Source organism: Harmonia axyridis, chromosome 4, assembly GCF_914767665.1.
Source record: "Harmonia axyridis chromosome 4, icHarAxyr1.1, whole genome shotgun sequence".
Lineage (NCBI taxonomy): Eukaryota > Metazoa > Arthropoda > Insecta > Coleoptera > Coccinellidae > Harmonia > Harmonia axyridis.
This window is the reverse complement of record NC_059504.1, coordinates 13,112,309-13,127,266: the sequence shown is the minus strand read 5'-3', so window position 1 is coordinate 13,127,266 and position 14,958 is coordinate 13,112,309. Positions and strand designations below refer to the sequence as shown.

Below are 14,958 nucleotides of genomic sequence, written 5' to 3'. Positions count from 1 at the left end.
TTGGAAAACCTATACAGTTCTTCAACCATGAAGTTTCTAAACTTACCTTCATATTCTTTATCACATTTGAGGAGGAGTTGGAGCCATTGTTCTCCAGTTACTCTTGGTGCTACTATAGTACCGGCATAGCTTTTTGGCAAGACGGATGGGTCCATGTATTTATGGAGAGATTTTCTGTCAGTACCGTGGAAGATTATTCTATTTTTCAGTTTCTCTTTCAAGAAGGGTTTGAAAAGTGCGAAGACCATCTTGAATATGTATGGCTGGTTGACAATGTGGATGTTCTTAACTCTAAGTGGTACGCTATCCTGATGACAAGAAACATTGGGAATTAATAAGAAAACCAATCACTTCAAAGAGTTATGTTCAATTCTTTCCTTAGAAAAATTGAACAGAAATCCTTATTCAATAAAATAATTTTATACATAATCCTACCCAGTAATTTTTGCAAAACATAAAAAGCTTGTACTTCCAGAATAATATGATATTCTATTTTAAATTTGAGAAGGTACACTTTGATATACCCAGTGGCAGTCTTATTCAAACAATAACTGAAGAAAAAAAAAAATTTTTTTTTGAGGTTTCAACTAATTCTATCCCCATCTCTAAATGATATTTAATACCATTGTTGTATACACTATTCTTACCTGTAACCAATCGAGGATTCGCTTAGCAAAGGATGGCGTGAATTTGGTAGTTTGGGCTAGACTGAGACCATCCATGTCGAAGATAACTACAGCCCCTGCTACTTGGGATTGTGGTTCTAACATGGCAAGTTCCAAGAATAATACGCAGCCTTTGAATACTTCATCCAGAGACACTTTACCATGGTCCCATTTTTCTGTGGAAAAATTAATAGTTTTAGCTTTTTTTCTGAGTAATTTGGGAGGAAAAAACCTAATTTTTATATAGATATGGGAGTATAACTTCCGAGTCTACCGAAGGCAGAGGAAAAATGAAGCGTTTCGATCTATTTTGAGATGAAATAAATTTTGATCTCAGATGTATTGCTTTCAGATGCATTTCAGACCATCGTAAACAATAAAGTACTTTTTTGGACCGAAAGACTTCGCATAGAAGTATCATAGTATAAGGAATCCTTTCCTTATGCTATGGTTGTATGTACTTTCATTGGCAGTCTTTTTTTTTTAATCCACAATTAAAGCTTTCTGTTAGTGAATGAAATTATACTTACTTCCTAATTCAATAACTAAAATTCTTCTTCCCAACTGATCCCTATTTGGCAACACTGTGAGTATATTAGCCTTGAAGATATTAGTCTCCCTGCTAGGTACCAAACCATCATACATATCAGCATGTTTCACTTTGAAACTGTAGTATTGTTTGATCTGAAAAATAATGTATATTATTAAAAAAAAATTCAGACAATTCTGAATCTATAAGATGTGCATTTTAGGAGTTTACGTCAAGAGAATTTTTTCAATTTGGTGGTTTGTTAGTTTAGAATTTCAGAAATTAGAAAGAATGGGTTTTGTTCTGAAGAACTTGAAATATGTTAGATGATATTCATATAATTTCACGTATGGGATTCAACTAATTGATAATTATCTACTCCGATGAATTAAAAATACAGGTTATCAAGTTTGATTCCTAAAGAACAAAACAATTAAACAAAATTAGTAGATGAAGTTTGTTTAACGTTGTTTTACCAAGGCCTTCTCATAATAAAAAAGTCATTAAACAGTAGGTAATGTCATATAATTTTGATCGAATACTAGTTTATAGTAACCTTGCAGAAGAGATTTGAGATTTTGGTCCACATAAAATACAATGGATTTTCTCTGATTTATTATGGTATTTTGAATGGTATTGATGAAAATTTTACTCACCAGATTTCGTGCACTCTCTGGATAAAACTTGCAAGGACGCAGGAATCGAATGAGCCAAGCATCATTGTCGAATGGTACAAGTAAATCGGTTTCCTCTGAAAAAGTAAAGAAATTTTCAAGAAAAAATTCACAAAAATATCTGATTCTACAAAACATTCACATTGTTTTTTCTCAACTAACCTTGCAACAATTCTCGTAATTTTGTCACAGACTCTTTCACAACCTCTGGTGTTTCTCTAAGCTCCTTCTTGGCAATTTCTTGGAATTCTGGAGACAAGTCCTGTAATTCTATTTCGAGAGTAATATCACCGAACTTCATAACGGGAATTTCATCCATATCTGACAACATGGTTGGTGCGACTGAAAAAAAAAATACATATTTTTATAATCCATTCTCAGTAATGTCAATAATTATTTGATTTATATAGTCGAAATCATCTGTTATATATTTCAATTATAAATCAAGAAGATATTTGATATTTTCAAGAAGTGAGAAGGCATTACTATAAAATACATTCCATTCAAAATTGGTTGAATGTAGAATCACAATAAATCGACGCAAAAGAAAATCGAGAGGAAATTCTACAAAATATTTCTTCTAATAAATCTCCCACACGCTTTGCAATACTCGGTAGAAGGACAAAGTTCCACTACGAAGGTAAAGGTGTATAAGGCATGGAACACGTCTTGTTGGAAATTCCACCAGTAGTCTTGGGATGATCATTAACATAGTTTTGATGGAATTTTTTAACAGAATTATTCTTCTTTCGAAGATTCCAAATCTTGATAGAAATGCTAACTACATTCACCAAATGTCTGAAACTATTCCGGTGATATTGAAATCAAAATAGTGGTAATAAATTCCATTTAAGTATGTTTTGAAAACAGATTTATGATAAACGGATTTTTATAAGACATTCAAATTAAAAGTGCTTGCTATTTTTTTCTCAAACATGAAGTGGATAGTAATGACAGTAATTTTTTACTTAGGTTCCTGATGAAAAAAAAGGGCAAAATCCATTCAGATATACAAGGTCAAGTTGCCTCGTTTTATTTAATTGATACTCGTAAATTTCTTAGAATACCAATTGAGAGTGTTTTTAGTGTTTAGGATATAAAAGGAAATTGAGATCTTTTAGGTTTGAAAAATTAAAAAATGTTCTCATTGATGTCGCCCAAAATAAAAAGAAGAGTTGCTTTGTAGATGAAATAAAAAACCAACCATAATCATCTACCTAATGAGCTACAGACTTCTACGATATGTTGAACAGAGTTATTAAATAATAGATACACAAACCTTAAATGAGTATGTAAAACAATGTTTTTCGTCTTCAAACCGGTTAAACATTCAATCAATTAAAATTTAAAAAAAGTCGAAAATTATAGTCCATCAGAAATAATTTTACATTTCTAATACCAGAAATTTTCATCATTGAAGATTGAATACCTGTTCCGAACTTAAATACATTTCTGTTTAACTGGAAATTCCTGAGGTCGACTTGTCAATAAATATTGCAAACTGCCTCATTGTCATTTCCGATTTCCAAATTCCCTATTAAATATCAGTAAATTCAACCTCAAGAAGTCACCTCGAACCAAAAATTTGCAAGGATTCTGACTCACCTTTAGACATGGGAAAAATCAAGTTTTAAAAATTTGGCAGTGGACCACAAATTAACTGTACAATCAAATGATTCGACTACAATTCGTACGAAAAAGAGGATTGAACTGTATTTAAAGAAAGTTTAGACTCCTACGCTTTTAAGAGATAAAATTTGAAATTTTCTAATATTTCCGGGTTGATGAACTCGTTAAAGGTTCATATAATAGATAAATGATTGGCAAAGATTTTGGTAGGTAGAAATTTGTTCTAATACTTTCAAAATCTCTTTTTGTTGCAGTCATTAATTTCAACTTATGAAACTGATGAACTCAGTTTTGTTTACTTATCACTAACGAGTAATCTATTATGATTAGTTTGATGATATCATCTATCTTAACTTTCTGTTGAATTCTTCTTGGATTCTCTATAGACTGTTAAAAATTAATTTAACACAATGATTTATTATTTTCTCTTGAGTATCTTAAAAATATCTAAAATTCAAATAAAAGCAAATTGTGAAATGAAAATAAAAGCAATTAACTTTTCCGGATTGCAACATGTAACCACAAGAGTGGTAGGGTAACACATTAGCCTCCAGGCTAATTGCAGGTAACGGTAATATATTGGTTGTGATGCTGATTGTATCAGCACTATATATATTAAAATAGGATTATTGAAAAATTCATAATTCCGAAACTATTTAAGCTAGAACCTTCAGATTGAAATTCCATGATTTTGTCTAATCAATGAATCTAATCTGTGAATATGAAATTTCCAAAACGTTTCGCTTTAAAAATTCATGAATCGTTTGCTCGAGTTTTCAGAATCTATACTGTATCACAACCGCTTTTTTTGATCGTTTTTTCGATTCTTTAAATTCCAAAGAGTAAATATCAGGATAGTTTGAAATTTTTTCCTCTAACGGTTTCTAAGAAAAATTATTGAAAATAATAGATCAATATACTGTATTCAAAGATCAAATCATTATACATAGATAAGCTTGGGCTCAAAATTCACGGTCATCACATTTTATCATTTTACAAATCTTTTATTCCTCATGAATTGTGATAACAATGCATAATTGATGCATAAATGAAAAAATAATTTCGCATTCTATAGATATAAAAATCACCTAACATATCAAAGGTTGAGGTTGTCTGATATGATGATGCGTTTTTGAATATTCTCAGTGTTTCTCTATCTCAAAAAATTGTATTCGATCAAGAGATTTCACATGAAAATTCGGTTATTATCAATTAGTTCATAGAAATATTGTAATTGGTATAATATTCTCAAACGATAAATTCTTATAATAATTATATTCCAAACTAAGATATTACATATTTCCAACTCTACAGGATTGGCAGAATATGTTCTAAGAAAAACTCGAGAACAATCAGAGCTAGAAAAAAATGCTATATTTTCCAAATCTCTCTTCTTGACAAATTCAAAGCCAAAAACTGAATCGGTCTATCATTTTTGTGCACTCGTTCCCTGAACATTTCGTTTAGTCATTTAGTCATTTTTAAGACCTCCCAAAAATTTCTTGCTGATAGCGTCAAGAGAATCATAAAAATTATTATTCAATTAAATTATTCAATTTGGAGCTGAAAAGTAGGAAAGTTCCATATTTTTTCTATCAAAACGGATTTGAATTGTTCAGATGCCATGCATTTTTCTAGCTGTGATCATTTTCGAGATAATCTCACTTAAAAACAAATTTTGCGAACCCTATAGGTACAGCTCATTTCGAAAATATTTAATGTAAGTAAAAATTTAAATTGACGTCATATTTGGTAGAAATTTCACGTATGAAGTTAACACTTCAAAATAATTCAAAGAAAATGTTCTTGAAGAAGAAAAAGCACCTCTAACACAGAATTGACTTGAATAACATATATTAGATATACCGGATGAATTACAAAAAAATATAATTTTTGTGAAGACACCTTATAAATCATCAACTGGAAAATTTATTAGCTCACAATCTTCCAAGCGTGGGAAATTTATCTCAGAAAGACTTGAATAGACTAATAAAATCTAACAGGTAACAAAATAATGTGAATAATCTAAAACAACAAAATAAAATAAAATGGTAACAACAATATATATGTATATTGTCGTGCGACACATTAGTTTTAATTACCAGAGATGACCCAGATATCTACCTATAAATGAATGATTTCTTCAATTGGTTGAGAGTATTTGTAATAATTATAATAAAAACATATACAAAAAAATACCAATTGGTTCCTTCGAGAACCAATTTGCTACGTGAAAGAGATAACCAAAGTTGAGAATTTTACTTACGCGGCATCTTGACGTTAGTTCTTCTCAACAACACAAACAACACAAAAGGAATTCAAACACGTTCTGATGAAAGCTACCTGTATACTGACCACTAAATAGGCAGGTCTCCTCAAGAAGTCCACAAGAAGTCATTAACTAAGTGCATTTAGGCGCATGCGTAAGTCACTTAACTTAATTGATGCAGATAATCTCTGCATTTTGATTTGCAGGAAATTTCACAGATCACCGTAAAATCAACATTACATTTCGATTTTCGTTGACCTTGAACAAGCGAGCTACAGATCACTCGCTTTGCCAGTTAGTTGGTAGGTGTATCTGGGGCATTTATTTGTTGTATGATGATACCGATTTGTTTCGTTTAATTGGTCACGAATACAGTTTTTCTCGGAAAATTTTAGAGGTCAATTAAATATTGGGTTATATGGGGACAAATCAATGTAAGTGAGTGGATACTATTTTTCATTTGGTTGAGTTCAATGTTTCCAAAAGCCATAAAGGTACAGTATATCTAAATATGCTTGTAAAATATTTTTCATCCAAAACTAAGTGAACAACTTCACTTTGAACTATTGAAATTCGGAGAATAGTATATTATTTTAAATAGAGAAGTGTGACTTTTCATGGCGCCCTTGAGTTTACTGTGTTTGACGGGAAATAAAAGGTAAGCCATGAAATATTACTTCTTCAAATATAATATGCTATTTTCTCAAACGTTTAGAAATCAAATATTCGTAATAATGTCGATATTCATTTCTGAGTTAGACATACATTCAGAATCGATGTAATGAATAATGAAAATAGACATAATAACAAAAATGACAATAAATAATATTTAGAAAAAGGAATATGAAGAAATTAAAGGACTTCATTTCCAAAATTTCTTTTGATACTTCGATATTATTGTATGAATTTAAATAAATGAATTTTCTCAAAAAACTGAATTTATTTTTGTCACAAAGCAAATACACTCACGGTTTACATTTTCCAATATAGGCCACGTCATTTTTAAATTTAATCAGTTTAACATTTTCAAAAGAATTCAGAGTTTCATGAAGATACTTCTGATTGATATTTCAAGCAGCCTGTTACTACAATCAGTAGGTGCTGAGGGTTTACAATGAAAGGGAGTTGAACAGAAAGGTATAAAATCCGCAAAAGTATTAGATTACATCAAATATTATCACAAAAGGAATTAAAATAGGACCGTATATCAAAAAAGTTATATAACACATGAATTCTTTCATTTGCTACTCCTCTGAAAAAAGTATGCCATTCAAAGTATAAATCGAATTCGTTAGAATGAATTAAGGTTTTTTTTCATGCCAATAACGGTATTTCTCTAAAACGTGTAAAAAATATAGATTTCGATGTCTGAAGGAAAAAGTTCAGTAATCCTAATACTACCCTGAAAATATTGAAATTACATTAATCGTTTTGAATGGCTGCATAAACTTATGTTACACCCTGTATAAATCAACCCTCCCCAGTCTTCCCTATAGCCATTGCTATAGTTTTTTAATGTAACCGTGCATGTTGACAAAAATTGAGGATTTGGTCTTATATCTTGAACCTACAAATCTGTCGAGAAATCTGTGCGGCATATGATAACTTCTAAAGATGGTACAATTAATAGATTGCCAAAGTATTTAAGGGGAATGTGCTCTTAAGATATTTTAACATAATGGCTAGAAAAAATAAAAAACATTATCAATGTGGTCTGGCTATTCGACCTTACTTTTGATTAAATATGAAATGGATAACTATTAAGAGTTAAGCAAGTTCTTGAAAAAGCAGAAGAAAGATATGCTTGGTTTTTATTTGTATTTAGGACTGAAGGTAACTTACATGTTTAAGAAAATTCAATTGATATTTTAATAAATGTTTTTCCAATAAGAGGTTTCATATTCATATTGATGCGAGATATACCTACATTATTTTCAGTTGTTCTTCAGCGATGCACTTAGTTTAGATTTTTAGTTTATTAACTCCACATGTAATTACTATCTAGATGGTGTTTGGGAGGGATTCAATAAATGAAATAAATTTAACAATGTAAAATTTGTATTTTCACTGAGACACTACCGATTGATAGTAGGTATATGTTGAAAGTAATTAATTCACTCTGTAGAACAGTCAAATGATGACTAAAGTGTTGTAATCAGGTAATAAATTATTCACAATGACACTATTGATCTTCGAATGGAATAATGTTGATAACCTTCTAATACAAAGAAAACAAAAAAATTAGAATTACTACATCGAATATTCTGCTTATACTTTGTCACGTATTCTAAAAATACTCAATTGAAAATCCATTTATTCTCAAGTTTGGAAAATATTCGTTGCAATTAGTCTAAGTTGATACCGCTGGTTGATTAATTCTGTTTATCATTAGCTCACCTTATAAAAAGTTCGTTCGACAAGACAAATATCTCAAAATAAATATAGTTTCTGAGCATTTGCATATTCATTAGGTTTAAAACTTCAGAACATTCATGTTCAATTGTTGACTATCAGGTGGATTCTATACATAGTGGAAACCATTTAATATGTTTATGTAAATAAACATAATAATAAATAAGCACAAAAATACGGAGAGAATTGTTTCCACTTTTTCATGAAAAGTAGATAAATAATATTATGTTATAAAAATTTCGAAAAAACTTTTGATCTTTTGCTTTATCATGCATCTACATTCCTATCTATTGAACACTCGGCTTCCAATTTTTTTTCAAATTTAATTTTCTTGTTATTTGGGGAACTATATATCTATAGATGGAATTTTGTGTTACTCATTTTGTAAGCAGATTTTAGTGGAAAGTATCCGAGATTTATATAATATTCTTATTGTTAACTCTACTGAATGTTAATCAATTCAGATTATTGAGAAACATTTTGATTGATTGAGCGATGCTAAAAACAACAGGGTGTTTTTAAATTGATGCGAAAAGTTTCAATTATTATCAAGGGAAGTTTTCATATCAGTTTTTGTTCAAAGCCTCTTTCTTATTTGAAACTCAGGAAAAATTTTTTGTTATTCAATATTTTCTATATGCAACATATCAGAAGAATAGTATTCCGCAGTTTTTAATTTCGAAATTCCATCATAAAGCACTTAATAGAATTTGATCTCACCATATTTGGCATCGGAACTTTCAAATAGTTACTTTCAATACTTTTTCAAATTTAAATTGATTCAAGAACAAAGATTCAATACATAATTTTTTTCAAAATTAATTAATTCGGATACAAATAAATCAGATAATCTGTTCAGCTTTTCAACATGAATTCGAAGAATTATCGCAACGATCATTTCAACCAAAGAATAGTATCTAAAAATTTCTCCTTATGGAATCTAAGCTAATCATTTTTCGAATATTCTTGACATATTTTTCGAATTACAAGGATAAATTCAGATTGTCATTTGTCATGAGTTTGAGAACTTAACTTTCACCAATGACAAATAGTTCAATATTAGGTACCTCATGTAGTAGCAATTAAATAAACATTAAGAAAGATCATTTGTTGATATTTTCATTTTTATCTATGTCCGTTCCTGGAATTTGCAAGTCGAAAATAATACCGACTGAGTTATTTTTAATTGAATTGGCTTTAACTATATTTTGCATAAAAACTTTCAAAAACTTCAATATTTTTCAATTTGAAAAATTGATTCGAGAAAAAAATTCAATACGAAACTTTTTTTTTCAATTAGTTAATTCAGTCAGAAATAATCTCAACGATCATTTCAATTAAAGAATTTTATTCCAGGATAAATATTAACGAACTAGTATTTGGGAAAAAAGGTTCAAGGATCTGAAGATCAACGAGCACCGGACATAATAGAACTCTATCCTTCTGATATTGAACGCTTATTTTCATTAATAAATCTAAGCAAATAAATTTTCGAAGATTCCTAAGATCTTTATCGCAGAATGGTGCAATTGACTTCAAATTACAAAAATGAATTCAGATTATCTTCGTCATAAGTTTGAGATAAATTAACTTTCACCAATGAAAAATAGTTCAATATCTTCTCATGCAATAGCATTAACATCAAGAAAAATCATTTGTTGATATTTTCACTTTTATCTAAGTCTCTTACCGGAATTTGAAAGTCGATAATAATTCCCACTGATTCATTTTTCATGTTATTCGATTACTATATTTACGTAAATTAAACTTTAATTATGTCCGATAGATCTAATTATTATGCAAGCAGTCAATTCACAAATGTAAATTGAGGTGCCCTAATATGCATATAATTAAAACATTAGGTTCTGAAAAATGACAAGTCAACAATCAAATATGCGTTTAGAGCCATTAATTTTCAGAAGCCCCTCGTATTCAACAAGATCCGAATTTTAATCAAGTGGACAATTATCAGTTCTCACCTTAGAATCTTAGATCAACACAAGAAACAGAAAGATTGAAAGGGACAGCTATAATCGGGCGTCTTAGATATACTTGGAACCACTAGAGGTGTCCAAATAGAACTGAGCATTTAGGATATTCCTTCTTTGCTCAATGCCTATTACGTCGATAGCGCAAAAAAAAAAGACCGAGTCTCTGTTGTCGGAAGTGGGATTGTATTGATACGTGTTTGTATGTCATGAGGTATCTAATGGTTATACTAATGTAGTTAACTAGAAGATATGTGAGTCATAACCACCAAGTTTTCTATAAGTGGAATTCTCTAATTGTCAGATATGCAGATATATCTAATACAGTTTTGTATTCAAATCTTGGACATTATAATAAGACATCGTTTGTTTTGCGAAAAGTTTTTCGAAAAACTATAAGGATATTCTTTCCATGCACACCTTTGCCCATTAGCTCAATATATTGGCATCAAATCGACATCTGCATTCAAATTTATCATATTCACCTATTATGAAATTCACATATTTTTTTTTCTATATTTATACAGCATCTCCTATCATTTTGAAACTTTTGCGACTCTCCTTGAATATAACCGAAAAAAATTAGTCTGTTCTCCGAAAGATATTCTATGGTTCATGAAAATTCTTGTTTTTCCCATGTAAATTTCTAGATAACACATTTTTCATTATACATATCGTATACAGGTCGATTTTTTTCACATACAAATAAAAACATTTATTTCTACTGCGCAGGTTTTATCTATCACGCGGTGGGAATAAATTTATTTATTCGCAAGTGACAAAAAACAGCCCTTAGTCAGCAAATAATCGAAGTTTCTCTCATGAGTCACGACAGAATCTAGTCATGACAGAGCAGTGGCGGATCCAAGGGGGTGTAAAAGGGGTAATTACTCTACCTCAAGATTCGTCGGAATATTCTTAGTTTGGAGCCGAATCAGTTTTTAAGCGAGAGTAAATGCAGAATGTTATTTGTTTCATGTATTATTGATATGATAATTGACAAAAAACAATTTCTTCATCCACCCTCTGAACACTAACATGGATCCGCCACTGTGAGAGGCGTCATTATCATTGTGTCAATGTATCTTGGATGAGCGTGAACGAGAAAAGAATAGATTTCATATTTCAATATTTTTTAATGAATTATTTCTGGTGTAACAACGAGTTTTGTAAACATAGATCTATTCGAATTTTTAGAAGACAAATTGCTCATATATCACGTCCATGAAAGCATATGAACATTATTTATCATTTCTAGTTAAGAATTGATAAAAATATATTTCTTCTACTACCTTACTACAAAACTTCACAGAATACAATGTAGTGGGAAAAATAAAAAACTGAATACACTTTTATACTAATAAGATAGCACCTTCGACTTTATTAACTATAATTATAGAGAATCAATTTGCTGCTGAACGATTAGCTATGTACATACAAAAACACAAATTATACCATAAATATTTCAATTAATAAGATTTAATTTTTTTGAATATTGAAAAATATATGTTACTGAACAATCTGTGGTTTTCAGGTTTATATAATGAAAAATATTCTTCTTTACACGTCTGTAAATGCCTTTTTTGTGCTTCCTCTACTTCCCGTGATCTTATTTCGTGATATTATACTAAAAGCTGGAAATTTCATTCAAATCTAACGGACATATTCTGAGATATCGAAAATTTTTACGATTCTCAAGAAATTTTCCATGAATGATCGTACGATGGAATGGTTATTTTTTACAGTCGAAACCATTTTAACTCGAATTCTTCTTCAGTGTTGCAAACTCATTCATTTGACGTTTCTAGTTGACATCCTGGCTTTCGAAAAAACATCTTATTATAATTTTGCAAATTTCGTTAAACTTAACCGTTCAAGATATTATATGAGACAAGAAGAAATAATAAAACATTGTTAAATTTGCATCGTTTCTTTTCAAGATATTTAATATTTTATATTCCAATTAGATTTATTCCCACAGTTATGGGAATACCTACAACACATAGAAGATACATGTTGATGAATATAGAGTTGAATTTAGAGATAACTAATTATATCGGAATTCATTAAAGATTCACAGTTTGAATCGCAATTTGGCTGACTTCTTCAATCATCTCTCTTCTGCCTGTTCAATAATTAAATCCGAAAAAAAATCATTTAAATTCACGGAAATAGGTATGGCGTATTTTACAACAATTCATCTGGTTGAGAAAACAGGTCATCATGTTCAAATTGGGTTTTTCTGGTCAGGGAACAAACTAATTGAAGTCAGTCCCAAATAACTCAAATGAATTAGAAGTGGCATAAAAATTGGCGCATGAATGAAGTGTTCGAAAGCTTCTTTGATCACGTCAGTGCTTTTCTCTTAATTTTTTTGCTTAATAAAGCCCAAATTTTCTAATTCACAATTCTGATGATGCTGTTAACACGAAATTATTTTAAAACATAATATGAAAACACCTCTTAATTTTATAGGTTTTGAGGTTATGAAAATACAGAGTATTTTCGATATTCTTCTGAAATTTTCTATACTTATGGGGACACTTTCATATAGAAATTTTGCACGAAGATTGAAATATATTTTCCAAATACACAGGCAAAATATCAACTCGATCGGATCTATATAGTCCAAGAAATGTTTGGTATTGCTTTTCCACTATTCTTGAATTTTTTGTGTTTCTGGTTATGCTATCAATACAACATTTCGCAAGAAACTTGAAATGGTTATTCTTCATAAATTGGCAAAACTTCAATAGAATAAAATTTTCAACCGAAGAAATATTCAATATTTTTTAAAATTAATTTTGGTTTTTTTATGGTTCTTATTATGTGATCAGCTCAAAGTTTGGCACCGTGCTTGAAATTGTTATTTTATAAAGGGTTTTACTAAAAAGAGAATACAAATAAAAATCACTCATTCTTAATTCTTAGAATCGAAAAAAAAGTTGTATAAACATTGTCCCAAACACTTTATTTTCTAGCTACAGGGTGTTTCAAGTTTTTTTCATAGCTAGTGATTCATCAAGCCAAGAAGCTTGACATTCTAACCAACTACTTGACATGAAAATCAAGCTCGTGAAAAATTACATACTTGAGCTTGACTTGACTTGATTTTAGATATTTATTGCTTCACTTGATATCAAGCTACTTGATATTACTTGAACTTGATATGCACGCGTCGCACGGCATATATTTGTGCAATCTCATGCACGCTTAGATTAAATAAGGCGATTCCTCGAGCGCCGAGAGACTGAAGCATTCGCCAGTGTGACTTTATTAGCAGTTTTCTCACATTTCTTTGAAATCTATTGATAGATTTTCATAGCTTCAGAAATATCTTTCCAAAGCTGGCCAAAATGGCCAAGGATTTTTCGTCAACGCCATCAGCATTTTCAGCTCTTGTTGAAAAATAATATTCCAGAGCTGCTCTGTGATTTTTACAAAAACCCGCATTAGGTTAGGCAACGAATCTATAAGATGCCTTATGTGTCTTAGATCCTGGATGGAAAATTATGAAATCAAACAAAGCCTGGAGGTTTCTCGATATTAAGAAACTTTATTTTTAATTATTTCTATTATGTTATGATTTAAAGTAATTTAATTTATGTTTCTATTTCAATTGATATGCACACTACACTATAAAACTGGTAAAAATCAAGTAGCTTGATATGATTCAAGTACTTGATAAATAAATACTTGACTTGACTTGAGATTGAAAAACTACTACTCGACTTGATCTTGACTTGAAATCAAGTCAAGCTCAAGACAAATAGCTTGAAAATCAAGCCAAGCCGTGGATCCCTCTCATAGCACCTTCTCTTAACAAGATATTTGAGTTATATTTGGCATAGATATTCCAATTAAGGATTACTTATTCGTATAGTTTTCAAGTGACTTTAATGATCGAACTGTATCCTCAAAAATCTGTATTACCAAATCAGATTAAAAGAATGAAAACATGAAGATCAAAATTCTGCGTGGATGTGACAATCATATCTATATTTCTTGTTTGAACTACTATACTTTTGGTGAGTTCTTCCTGCTTCAAAACAGTTATTAAGACAATTAGTTATGTATCGATTCAAATTTTTTATTTCCATGATGATAATGATAGATTAGCCCGAAATTTTCCTGCTGACCTTCCAAACCAGTCGTTCATCAGACTACATCGATGTTCATCAAAGAGAAACAGAACAAGGACGCCTACATTTCGACAAGTAGGTACCTACCAATGCAGGAATCATTGGGATAAACAGAGTTTTAACCGACTTTGCAAAAGAGGCTTCTGGTTTTTTTTTCTAAGCACGTTAATTGAAGTGGTGATGATACCATATGAATAGCAATAATAATGACAAGAAGATGACAATTGTGTTCTTAAGAATTATTAATCATTGTTACGTGCAATTTGACATGAGAAAGGTATTGGTATTCATTAGGTGAATTATTCAATTTTAGTAATTGAATATTTTAATTTTCTTCAATTTCGTTGCTTCAATCCAAAATAATTGTGGTAAAAATTTGTTTTGTATTGTATGAATGAATATAAAGGTATTATTTTCATTAAATATGAATGTTGTATTGTATTCTAATACCCAAGTTCTATTTTTTTTAAGCCGTCAAAATGTAATAGACCACTGTTTGTTTGGAGCAAGTAGGTCTATTCTTTTGTAACTAAAAATGGCACTCATAACAGAAAAACATGAAAAATTCACTCAATTCACAGAAGTTTTGCAAAGAGGTTGAAATTTGTTATACTATATGCATATAACAGTATATATAGGTAAACTTAAAG

At 30.2% G+C, this 14,958-nt stretch overlaps 1 protein-coding gene across 6 annotated transcripts in view; it reads right to left on the bottom strand.

Moving 5' to 3' along the window:
• Positions 1-14,958, bottom strand: part of LOC123677602 (alpha-tocopherol transfer protein-like) — a 29,179-nt gene that overhangs the window by 1,264 nt on the left and 12,957 nt on the right. For 3 of the 6 annotated variants that reach the window (XM_045614227.1, XM_045614228.1, XM_045614229.1), the window contains exons 2-6: positions 2,031-2,210; positions 1,851-1,945; positions 1,196-1,349; positions 648-841; positions 47-308 (exon numbers count right to left, since the gene is read on the bottom strand). In XM_045614227.1, the coding sequence (XP_045470183.1) occupies positions 47-308; positions 648-841; positions 1,196-1,349; positions 1,851-1,945; positions 2,031-2,210 (885 nt within the window). Of the gene's footprint in view, positions 1-46; positions 309-647; positions 842-1,195; positions 1,350-1,850; positions 1,946-2,030; positions 2,211-3,473; positions 3,499-5,763; positions 5,915-10,157; positions 10,735-14,958 lie in introns of those variants that run through there. The other 3 variants (XM_045614232.1, XM_045614231.1, XM_045614230.1) reach the window with 3 other exon arrangements.